The sequence below is a fragment of the Pelodiscus sinensis genome, chromosome 3 (assembly GCF_049634645.1).
Source record: "Pelodiscus sinensis isolate JC-2024 chromosome 3, ASM4963464v1, whole genome shotgun sequence".
Classification (NCBI taxonomy): Eukaryota; Metazoa; Chordata; order Testudines; family Trionychidae; genus Pelodiscus; species Pelodiscus sinensis.
Window position 1 is genome coordinate 33994540 of NC_134713.1, and position 12631 is coordinate 34007170.

The 12631-nt window shown below is 44.5% G+C and overlaps 1 protein-coding gene across 3 annotated transcripts in view; it reads right to left on the reverse strand.

The window, feature by feature from the left end:
* The window catches only part of SNTG2 (syntrophin gamma 2), a 463781-nt gene that overhangs the window by 67923 nt on the left and 383227 nt on the right, over nt 1-12631 (reverse strand). For all 3 annotated transcript variants that reach the window (XM_075923561.1, XM_075923558.1, XM_075923560.1), the window contains exon 12: nt 11326-11442. In XM_075923561.1, the coding sequence (XP_075779676.1) occupies nt 11326-11442 (117 nt within the window). The remainder of the gene's footprint in view (nt 1-11325; nt 11443-12631) is intronic.

Genomic DNA, 12631 nt, shown 5'->3' on the forward strand with positions numbered 1-12631 from the left:
CTCTCTTAGCTCTTCATGAAAAGTTTTCAGTGGCAAACAGGAAACTGAAGTGTTAGTTAAAGTTGTTTGTACTGGGAATGCAAAGTTTTACATAGAGAAGATGGGTTTATGTGGCTGCTCTGCAACCCTTCTACCCAGCTAGTCCTTTTCTCCAGCCTTGATCACTCAATGTCCAGATTTATACACCTTTTCTATCCTGCCACATTAAAAAAATAATAGGAAATAACATAAGAACCTTTCTTAGGGTATGTCTACACTACAAAGTTAGTTCGAACTAACAGACGTTAGTTCGAACTAACTTTCATAGGCGTTACACTAGCGCTCCGTTAGTTCGAATTTAAATCGAACTAACGGAGCGCTTAGTTCGAACTAGGTAAACCTCATTCCACAAGGATTAAGCCTAGTTCGAACTTACTAGTTCGAATTAAGGGCTGTGTAGACCCTTAATTTGAACTAGTGGGAGGCTAGCCCTTCCCAGGTTCCCCCTGGTGGCCTCTCTGGGCACAACCAGGAAAACTCTTCTCCTCTCCCCCAGCCCCGGGCCCTTAAAGGGGTAGACTCTGGCCAGATGGCACTGGAGACAGACAGCCCTGCCAGCAGTGTCTACCCCTGACCGAGTGGCCCCACCATGAGCCAGGCAGCCAGTGGCAGCGAGCCGTCCCCTGCCCAGTCCCCGAGCACCCAGGGGCCAGCCAGGGCCCGTAGACTGCGCGCGGCCCCCTGGACTAGTGCGGAGGTCATGGACCTCATTGAGATTTGGGGGCAGGCCCCAATCTCCAAGATCTCCGCACTAGGAGGAGGAACGCGGCCGTCTACGGCTGCATAGCGACTGCCATGGCCCGAAAGGGACACAGGCGCACCTAAGAGCAGGTATGAATTAAACTGAAGCAGCTGCGGCAGGGGTACGCCAGGGCCACCAGGGGCGGCGCCGCTGCAGGGGATGACACCTGCCCCTACTTCCCCGCCCTCTACCAACTCTTGGGGGGAGGGGCGGTCCGTGACAGCCCGGGGGACAGCGAGCTGGGACTGGAGGGCCCTGACCTGGGCGCACCGGAGGGGCCACTGCCAGCTGTTCCAGCAGGGTCGTCCAGGGAGACCGTACCGGGTAAGTAGTTTGAATTAAGTAGTTCGGGGGGGGGGGGTGGGAGGCAGACCAGAGACCGCGCGCGTGGGCCATGCCTTCCATGGATCACGCAGACACCTGTGCACATGCGAGCACGTGCCATGCCACCCTTGGGCAGGTGGCTCCAGCTGCGTGACACCCAGGGGCCATTGCCCAATAGGCACATGCTTGTGCAAAGAGACGTGACATACTCCCGACCCCGGGGCAGGACTCAGCAGGATGCTTTCCCTTCATATGTCCCCTCTACACGGAGGCAGGGGACATCTCCCCCTCCCCTCCGCTGCCCCAGCCACACTATACATGGCACAGGGACACGGGTCCGGCCTTGGGGCAGCTCCCAGTCCCGGGGAGAGCCAGACATCCTGACCATGGCCTCTGTACAAGCACAGCGGCTGTGACGGTGCAGGACATGGTCACCCTCACGTTGCGGGGTGAGGGAGGGGGCTGGGCATCATCCTTTGCGTCCCCAGGGAGAACTGACCACTTCTCTTCTTTCTCTACAGCTGCACCAGTTGCTCGTGCAGGGCGCACCACCCCGCCCGGGACATGCTCCCGCAACCGCGGCCTGCTCCGGACCGCCAGCACGGAGCAGGAGTACCGGGACCAGCACCTGGGGGCCCTGCGAGCCGTGCACCGCACACTGCAGGTCTGGATGCGGGAAGACCTGCAGTTCCGCCACGAGCTGCTGGCTGAGGTCCGAGGGCTGAGCACCAACCTGCAGCTCCTGCTGCAGAGCATGGTGCCCCGTGCTGGTCCTGCGCCTGCTGCTCCCCCAACTGCTGTCCCTCCTCCCACTCCTGCCCCCCCCACCTCTTCCTCCTCAACCCCCACAACCTCTTCCTTAATGTCCACACCCCCCACCTCAACCTCCGCACCCTCCACCCCATCCCCCCTGGGACGCCGAGGCCCCCTCCCTTGCTGTGCTGGGAGGCGGTTGGCCCGGCGAGACCCCCCACCCCTGATCATTGAGTTTCCCCACCCCCTCCTTTCCCTTCTTCCCCCTTTCAGCTCCCTCCTCCCAGTTTTCCCCCTCCCCTCTCCCAGCCTCTCTCTTCCCCTCTCCCACCTCCTTTTCCCAGTTTCCCCGAGTTTTTTTAAATAAAGAGAGTTTCTAGTTTTGACCACACGTTATCTTTATTTTGTACATCAAGAAGAGGGGCTAGGGAAGGGTAAGTGGAAGGAGGTAAGGGAGGAATGGGGCACGAGCCCCCGATGGGGAGGACTGGGCTGGCTCTGCGGGCTTCTGGGGGTGGAAGCTCTCCTGCAGCCCCCCAATTGCCCCCTTTCCCGAGATGGCAGCCTGCGGCAAGTGCAGCCGGGCTGATGGCCGAGTGGTGTGATGTGCCCAGTGTGGGTAGTCCAGGCACTCCAAGCAAGGACTGCTTTGCAAGCGGGGCACCCCTGAGAACTGTCTGTCCGGGGTGGGGGTCGGGTCCCTTTAAGCGCAGCCTTGTCTAGCCTGAGACAGCATCTCCACGCTCTAAGTCCTCCTATGATGCTCTGCCGGCACTGCTTCAGGCCATCCTTAAGCCCGGTTCAGGGTCCACTTAATGTGGACATGCTAGTTCAAATTAGCAAAACGCTAATTCAAACTAGTTTTTTAGTCTGGATCCGTTAGTTTGAATTAGCTTAGTTCGAAATAACTAATTCGAACTAAGTTAGTTCGAATTAACGTTGTAGTGTAGACGTACCCTTAGAGAGTTAAGGTAGCTCAAAATAATTTCCTCACAATGTAAATAATAAAAAGCAAGAAAATCACGAGTTAAGTCACGCTCAATTCAAAACCAGCTCTCTACCACCTGAACATACAACCCACCAACATTTTAATACTGTCTCCTACACAACACTTTTGTTTTCAATGGACTTGCATTAGTGGAAATAATAGGGGACAATTTGGCTCACAGTATTAATAATGTAAATTTATATGCTGATTACTTTACCTTACTTAACTCTCTATGAATACACTGATGACATTTTGAACTCCCTTTTGTAAATCAATGAACACCTTTCATGTCAGCTTTCAGGCAGAACACAATACCGCCCATCATTAAGTTCCCACTGTTACCCTAGATAAAGGCCACTGGTGAGCTGAAATGTCAGCCCTTTCTTGAATCCAATTGCATTAAAGTATTTTGCCACTGACTTCAATTGTGCCAGGATTTCACCCTGTAGGTTGCATGGGTGAAACTGTAATATTTGCAGATGATGTAAACCCTGTTTAATTTTTCTGGTTGCATTATCATAATGCAGATTAAATTAACACACCATTTTCTTTTTTCCTTTCAGACCTATAATATTCTTTAAACATCATAGCCTAACAGCACACGTTTGTTTACTTTAAGAATGTTTAACTTTGTCTTTTACTTGCTCTGTGATCTTAAGCTTCTCAGTCACAGTAAATGGTTTACACAGGTTCCAGATGTATTGTACTTGCTGCATTTTATGACCATTCACATTGTATTGTGCATCGCAAAAGAGAATCTTGAAGGTGAAATTAATATGAAGGCTTAAAGGTATTTTAGTATTTGATAAATGTAAAGATAAATATAAAATAACTAAAGAGTTAAATATTAGTTAGATATTTTTAGCTCCTCTAAAATCATTTCCAAAACAAAATCAGTCAAATTATCTTCTTCTAAGAATTCAAAGAGTTTCAACACAGCCTCCATTTGTGCACAGGGAACCTTGGTTTTACAAATTGTTAAGTATGCTCTTTGTAAATACATATAAGTAATTGATTTTGCCTTTTCCATGGGCAAGTGTTTGACTTTGTATGGGTAAATTTCATGCCTATGCAAGGAGAGGGGGAAGGGAAAACCTAGCAGCAGTAGGTGATGGTGCTTGAAAAGCATGCATGACCGAACTCAAGGAACTTTTGGAAAATGTGGCTCTGAGGATCAAACAAGTGCAAATTCTTGAGATTTTTCCAGCATAAGAGGAAGCCAATACTATTAATTGCAGTATTAGGGAAAAAGGATAGCATGTCCATATTGATAAATCTATGATGGTCACTTTGTTTATACACTAGGAATTAGAACCCCCTAGGTCTGTTCTTGGGAGGGGTTGTGACTAATCTGGAGGATAGGGTCATAAATTCAAAATGACCTGGATAAATTGGAGAAATGGTCTGAGGTAAATAGGATGAATTTTAATAAAGACAAATGCAAAGTGCTCCACTTAGGAAGGAACAATCAGTTCATACATACAGAATGGGAAGCGACTGTCTAGGAAGGAGTATGGCAGAAAGAGATCTAGGGGTTATAGTGGACCACAAGCTGAATATGAGTCAGCAGTGTGATGCTGTTGCAAAGAAAGCAAACATGATTCTGGGATGCATTAACAGGTGTGTTGTGAGCAAGACACGAGAAGTCATTCTTCCACTCTACTCTGTGCTGATTAGGCCTCAGTTGGAGTATTGTGTCCAGTTTTGGGTTCCACATTTCAAGAAAGATGTGGAGAAATTGGAGGAGGTCCAGGGAAGAGCAACAAGAATGACTAAAGGACTGGAGAACATGACCCATGAAGGGAGACTGAAAGAATTGGGCTTGTTTAGTTTGGAAAAGAGAAGATTGAGGAGGGACATGACAGCCGTTTTCAGGTATCTAAAAGGGTGTCATAAGGAGGAGGGAGAAAACTTGTTCATCTTGGCCTGTGGGGATAGAACAAGAAGCAATGGGCTTAAACTGCAGCAAAGGAGGTTTAGGTTGGACATTAGGAAAAAGTTCCTAACTGTCAGGGTGGTCAAACACTGGAATAAATTGCCCAGCAAGGTTGTGGAATCTCCATCTCTGGAGATATTTAAGAGTAGGTTAGATAAATGTCTATCAGGGATGGTCTAGCCAGTATTTGGTCCTGCCATGAGGGCAGGGGACTGGACTGGATGACCTCTCAAGGTCCCTTCCAGTCCTAGTATTCTTTGATTCTATGATTCTTCATAGTCTATTTCATATAACTTGATCTCTGGTATTACTGTTTAAGCAAGGATGCTTATTCTAGATACTGAGTTTTAGGTCTAAACTTGTACATTTAAAAATATTATGTTGATCTTATAGGGACATTATCTGATAAGACACACAATGACATTACCATGGCCACACTACAGCATTCCTATATGAATAATAAATCAAGTACAAGTAGACGGAACAATGCTTTCAGTCATTTAAAAGGTTTTGCTGTGCAGATACCACACTAATCAAGGAATAGAGTTTTCCCTTTCCACTTATATTTTTCTTCAAGTATGGACACAGTTCCTGAAATTGAGACAAGGCCTTAGCTTTAACATTTTAATTTATAAAGATAGACACTGAAAATGCTTAACTAATACCTATAATTCAACTTTCATAATTTTCATAAATAAAAATCCCTTCAACCTATACTCGCAAGGTGATAATTTGACATTTGAAGAAATTTTATCTACAGATCGTAACTTATAGTGAGCCTCCTTTCATTGCTGAACACCACTAGATTTGAATCTTTAGGAAGAATTTTCTTTGAGCTTTGCCTGTGACTGGCATGTATATGGACTATTTTCAGGAAAAGATTCCAAGTATGTCCAAATTCAATTGTGAATAATCTCAATTCACCCGAAGGACTAGAATAAGAGTAAACACTGTAGTGGACACTCCTGCTAAAAATGGACTGTAACGCTGTGAACAGGATTCTTAAGTCTGAAGATAACTATTTGATCTGATAGTCCATCTAATTTATACACTTAAATCAAAATAAACACTGTAATATTATTTTATTATGATTCCCTGGCAGATCTTCTTATGATATGAAACAGCAGGATGGCAACATGATTAAAATAGAACAGAATAATTTTCCTCATAAAATTCAAGCAAATCAATCAGACTAATACATTTGTTTGTGGTACACTGTTGATGTAATCATCTTAATGTTACACCCAGGATTTTTACTTTATACAGGGAATAAATTATAGGAATAAAAGTGTGACAGACCTCCCCCATGCTTTATGAAATGGACTTATGGACATGAATATCCATAACTCAAAGTTGCTTTGAGCAAATTATTTCACATAACCCATCAATCATGATCCACTGGTTCTGTTTATCTTATTTTGATGTATGTATCATTTTGTGTGTAAGATTAGACATATGGAATGGGGAATACTTTGTGGGTTTTAAATGTGTGAATGAGAGGCATAGAGGGTGTTACCCTTGATGTCTTGATGAGCAACTGTTAAGCAATCTCTTTTGTTCTTAAGTCTGAGCAGTGGTTGGTAGGGAGTGGCCTCAATTACTTAAAAAAGTATAGAAAAGTAGGGGCCTTGGTCTTTTGGTGGGGCTGCACCTGAAGGAAGGAGCCAAAGACCCCAGGGTGGGCAACAGACCTGGTTTGGAGGGGCAGCTGGAAAAGAGGTTTTAGGGTGAGTTTGAAAAGTTTGTACTGAAGTTTGAGCATAGAATTAGCTAAGCACGTTTGTTTCTTTTGATTTGTAATCTACTTTGCTCTTCCAGTTCTCAAATATTACCACTTAAATCCTACTACTTGTACTTAATAAAATCACTTTTATTTTCTATCAAACCCAGTGTAAATATTTTTTACCTTGAAGGGCAACCAGTGTGCACATTCCCCATTTCATTGCTGAAGGGAATAATTCCTTTGGGGTTTTATCCCATTTGGGGAAGCTGGGCCCAAAATTGCACTTGCCTTGGACCTAAAAAGGTTCTGTGTCTGTACTGCTTCTCGGTGAGGGCAGGGATCTCAGCTCGGGGTCTTAGCTGGGGTAGACCAGGGAGCTGGCCCAGCCGGACCGGGTGGTGAGGATCCACAGAGAGCAGAAAGACAAGTGACAGTGGCCGTGTCAGCACTCCAGGAAGCACCCACGAGGGGTCTTCTATGACCTCACCCTCTCACAAATAGTAACAGTCAATCTCATTAGAGAAGTTTAAAATGAATGTTATTAAAGTTGAGGCTAAGGTTCAAAGTGGGGATCTAAAATTGAAGTGTCACATAGTTACACATATTTTGGGCCATTATACATGTGGAGTCCAGCTGTGAAATTTGGATCTGGATCCAGGTTGAAATTCTGAAACCTTCTAGTTTTAGAATCATAGAATGCTAGAACTGAAAGGGACTTTGAGAGGTTATCAAGTAGTCTCCTGCCCTCACAGCAGGACCAAGCAGTGATGGAGATTCCACAACCTCCCTAGGCAATTTTTTCCCATTTTTAACAACCCTGACAATTAGGAAAGTCTTTGGAGGTCCTGCCAATTTCCAATTACTTATTAATTATTAATAATAATTATTACTAATGATAATTACTCATACAAAGTTTAAAAAGTCATGGATATTTAAACTAAAGAAATAAACAGTCTGAAATTAGCCCTGTTGGTTGATGGTAGTGCCACAATTTCATATAGCATGGCATTTGTGACACAAATAAATACAGGCAGTCCCTGGGTTATGTACAAGATAGGGACCGTAGGTTTGTTCTTAAGTTGAATTTGTATGTAAGTCAGAACTGGCATCCAGATTCAGCCGCTGTTGAAACTGACCAGCAGCGGCTGAATCGGACACGACTGGGGCAGAGCAGCTGGCGTGCTGCTGGGTTGGTCTGGTAGCGCTGACTCTTGGCGCGGCGGGACCAACCCAGCAGCATCCCAGCTGCTCTTCCCCAGGTGTTCCCAAGTCAGCCGCTGCTGAAACTGACCAGCGGCTGACTCCAGGAAGCCCGAGGCAGAGCTGCTCTGCCCCGGGCTTCCTGGAATCAGCCGCTGATCAGTTTCAACAGCGGCTGAATCTGGACGCCTGGGACAGAGCAGCTGGGGCGCTGCCGGGTAGGTCCCCACAGCGCCGTACCTCGGCACTGTGGGGACCAACCCGGCAGCACCCCAGCTGCTCTGCCCCAGGCGTCCCCAAGTTAGCTGCTACTGAAACTGATCAGCGGCTGATTCCAGTAAGCCCGGGGCAGAGCAGCTCTGCCTCGGGCTTCCTGTAGTCAGCCGCTGGTCAATTTCAGCAGAGGCTGACTTGGGGATGCCTGGGGCAGAGCAGCTGGGGTGCTGCTGCGTTGGTCCAGTAGTGCCACACCTTGGCGCTGTGGGACCAACCGAGCAGCCCCCCAGCTGCTCTACCCCAGGCATCGGCGAGAAAAGCCTGGTCTGCTCGGGGGGGGGGGGGGGTGCACCTGGGAGACGCAGACCAGGGAGACACAGAGCGGCTTTTCTCATCACGGAGGACGTGGCGGCGGCACCGCCGAGACACGCTGCGGTCCCACCGCCTGCGTCCTCCGCGGCGAGAAAAGCCGCTTCGCGTCTCCCTGGTCTGCTGGGGGGGGGGCGCAGCTAGTGCGCCCCCCACCAGCAGATCAGTCTTTTCTCGCCGCGGAGGACGCGGGCGGTGGGACCGCGGCGCGTCTCAGCGGTCCCGCCGCCTGCGTCCTCTGTGGCGAGAAAAGCCGCTCCGCGTCTCCCTGGTCTGCTGGGGGGGGAAGCACCCCCTGCGCCGCCGGAGGCAGCGACAGTGGGGGAGGCACCCCGCACTAGCTGCGCCCTCCCCCCAATTCATAACTAGGGGTCCGACTTAAGTCGGACTGACGTAACCCGGGGACTGCCTGTAACACAAATTCTTTATTAAGCTTTAGAATTTGTTGCTTAGTCATTTATTTCTCATTGCTATTACGCATACTCATTACTAAAATATCTGATCAATGGGCATGAACATGACATTAATATAAGGCACCAGAGTAGTTATCTTGTTTACTTTTTTCACAATGAGCAATACTACTATACTTTCTCCAGTATCATGCTAGTGAAGTAGATACATGTCAAGATAATGTGGGGAAAACATTACAATAAATGTATTCTCATTTGTATGATATCAGCAAAGATCTAAATTTTGATGAATTAACTAGTTTAGCTTCAATTTGTATCTCTAAGATGAATACTTTTAACTACATCACATATTCCCCTTGAACAATAGGCTTGAAAGCATTAATTAAGATTCACAAAAGACTATCACTGTGTGTTGTATTATTTATTGGCTTAATGTTTTCTTTCTACTTCATGGTCTTATAACCAGTGACAGATACAGAAGGGTTAATTGTTTTAAATATTAGTCGCTGAACTGAGTGGCTTTTTTTTTTTTAGTTTCTTGCATTTGAGAGATCAGTATTTCATTTTAAATTGAGTTCTTCACATCTAATTTTGTTAACTCCAAATTAAGCAAAAGATTGGTACTTGGACATTTTTGATCCCAGTGGAACTACTGTAATTAGAACCATTTGGCCTGTAAATGTAGTATAGTGCAAGAGGGACCATGTTATTGATTGCTACTGTTTACAGTTCATAAATCATACTTTCTATCTCTCACTTTACTGTATTCCATTAAAATAGTTTTTTTTAACTGAAAGCCTTGAAAGTTATACTATTGACTTCAGTGGAGACATAAGCAGGCAGTTTATTTGCAGTTGTGTTTTAATGTTTCTTTTTATTATTATTATTATTATTTTCTGAGAGCACCAGCTCTCTATCAAATAAGGTGGAAGAAAAAAGAATAGGAAGGTGATGATATAATATGAAAAATTGTTCTGAGACTTTTAGAACTCTTTAGCTTATTTTTATCCATTTTTTCTCAGTAAAATTGTAGTAATTTTGAAAGGTGCAGGGTTAATCAACTGTGGAGACTGAGTTCCTCCAAGTACAACTTTTACAGTAGGACTACAATTTATCCTACATTACCCACCAGTATGCTATAAGCTTTAGAAAATGTCCCATGTTGAAAACTAACATCCTCTGATACTTTTAAACATGCAAGGCACTGCATTCAGCCATATGGAGTGGAAATCCTTCAACTGCATAAGGAAATTCTCACCGACCCAAACAGACATCATCTTCCTATCCAAGTGCAAAACCTCATTAGCACTGGGACTACAATTTGCAGTACTTTTTTTTTCTCCCTTTCCCTTCTTATTCTGAGAGTCCTTTTTTTTCTCCACCCAGGCTCATTTCATCTGGGCTGTGTCTAGACTGCATACCTTTTCCATAAAAGGGATGCAAATTAGACATATCGCAATTGCAAATGAAGTGGGGATTTAAACCCCCCCCACACTTCATTAGCATAAAAATGGCTGCCACTTTTTTCCAGCTCGGAGCTTTGCCGGAAAAAAGCACCAGTCTAGACGCGGATCTTCTCGAAAATAAAGCCTTTTCCAAAAGATTCCTAATCCCTCATTTTAACCTCCGAGCCGAAAAAAAGCGGCAGCCATTTTTATGCTAATGAAGCGGGGGGGATTTAAATCCCCGCTTCATTTGCAATTGCAATATGTCTAATTTGCATCCCTTTTACGGAAAAGGGATGCACTCTAGACACAGCCCTGGAGAAGTGGGTTTTGCCCATGAAACTCATGATACTATATATATATTTTGTTAGTCTCTAAGTCTACACAGCAGCATTATTTTAGAATAACTGGTGTTATTCTGAAATAACATAGTGCTCATCTACATTGCAAGCCATTATTTTGAAATAATGGCGAGCTGGAGGACTTCTTTCTTCGACTCCTATAACCTTCATTTTACAAGGAATAAGGGAAGTTGAAAGGAGAGTTTTCTTCCTTCAACTTCCTGCTGTGTAGACAGCTCCAAAAGCGGAATTAAGCTATTTTGACTTCAGCTATGCAATTGACGTAGCTGAAGTTGTGTAGCTTAATTTGACTTTTGCCCTGATGTGTAGATATGCCCTAAGGTGCCACAGAACTACCTGTTGTTTTTAGAGTTACAGACTAACATGGCTACTCCTCTAAGATGTGTAGGGATAGTTCACTCCCTATAAATTTTCAACCCTATGGCCTTTTGGTAAAGATCAGCACCAGTTAGTTATAACCATGAAGTGGACATCTGTCCTAAAGGAGCTAGAGTAAATACCAGCTCATTTGATGCAAGATGGCAAATTTTGGTCATAGCTAACTTGAGGGGAATGTGAACCAGTGCCTTAAAAACAAAATCTCTGTGTTCCATTAATAATCCGGTTTCCCCAGAATTTTATGGCTGAGGTTATCATAAGTACCTTAAGTATGCCTGAACTATATTGCAATTCAATAGGATTTGGATGCCTCAGTCCCTTAGGCTCATTTGGAAACCTCAGCCTACAGCTGTATTTTATAGGAAAGAATTCATTTCCACGGCTTGCAAATGGATTGTACCAATAATTAAAACTTTGTAAATAATAAATTTGTCTCTTACCGGTGGAGTACTGAAAATGTAGAAGGATGATCCTTTCAGTGCCAGGAACTTGTATTTGTAGAGCTGAGATGAATCAGTTCCCTCAAGTCTTTCATTTACCCAGCCCATATGAATAACCTGCAGAGTAAAACCTTTGAAAAATTAAAACTCAAGCTTCAATAGCAGCATAGTATCAGAGGGGTAGCCGTGTTAGTCTGAATCTGCAAAAGCGGCGAGGAGTCCTATGGCACCTTATAGACTAACTGAAGTGTAGGAGCATAAGCTTTCATGGGCAAAGACCCACTTCGTCAGATGCACAAAAGTGGATCTGACGAAGTGGGTCTTTGCCCATGAAAGCTTATATTCCTACACTTCAGTTAGTCTATAAGGTGCCACAGGACTCCTTGCCACTAATAGCAGCATAATACACCAATTATATAGGGGTTTTCCTACTCCCAAGAACACCAGTCAGTTAATGGAAGGCAGGAAACTGGCTATACCATCCTTCCCTTTATCTTTCTTAGCTTTGATCCCTAAATTATACTCCATGCTGGTGTGTAGGGAGCCCCTGCAGAGTTGTGATCCATACTGCACCGGCTCTCTGAATCCAGTCTGCTCTGTGCAGCAGTATCACATTGATATCTGGCACGTTAGGGGTCTGCCTAAGCTATGAGGGAAAGAGGATGGGACTGGACTCAAATATTAGGAAGAGGAAATTGTATTGTGATAAAAAAACTATCCTAATCTTTTCCCATTCATTACCATTTAGTGTGGATTCAGAAATGTCACTTATTTAACACATTCTGTGGGTTTCTGTAATTTCTTGTTTTGCCTAGGTCCTCAACTGCCCCTCCCCTTGCCTCCCATTCCTACAGTATTTGTGGCCTATTACAAAATAAGTGGTTCACTACATATTACAATTTGCCCAGTCACTAAAAGAATCACATCACATTTGGTGCTTTCAGGAGTTTACAGTTACTTGCAATTCTCATTTGATTCAATGTATGCATTTCTGTGCTGGTAAAGTCAAATTTCAAGCATTTTTATTGTTCATCTCACATTTTTTTATTTCCTTTAAAAGTAGTTGCAAATACATTTGTTATTATTTTACAGTTATTTTAAATGTTGTTTTATGCATTTTAAGTAATCTCGACATTTGGGAAAAAGTAAGATTTCATTTTCTCTTTCTGAGCAAGATATACCCTCAAGAACCATATTTCAGTGTAGTAATAGTACACTAGCTAGTAAGCTTAAATTCACAACACCAACCTGAATATAGGGTCTTTAACATGGCTTGAAATATCTTGTCTGGCCCTAAATATAATGC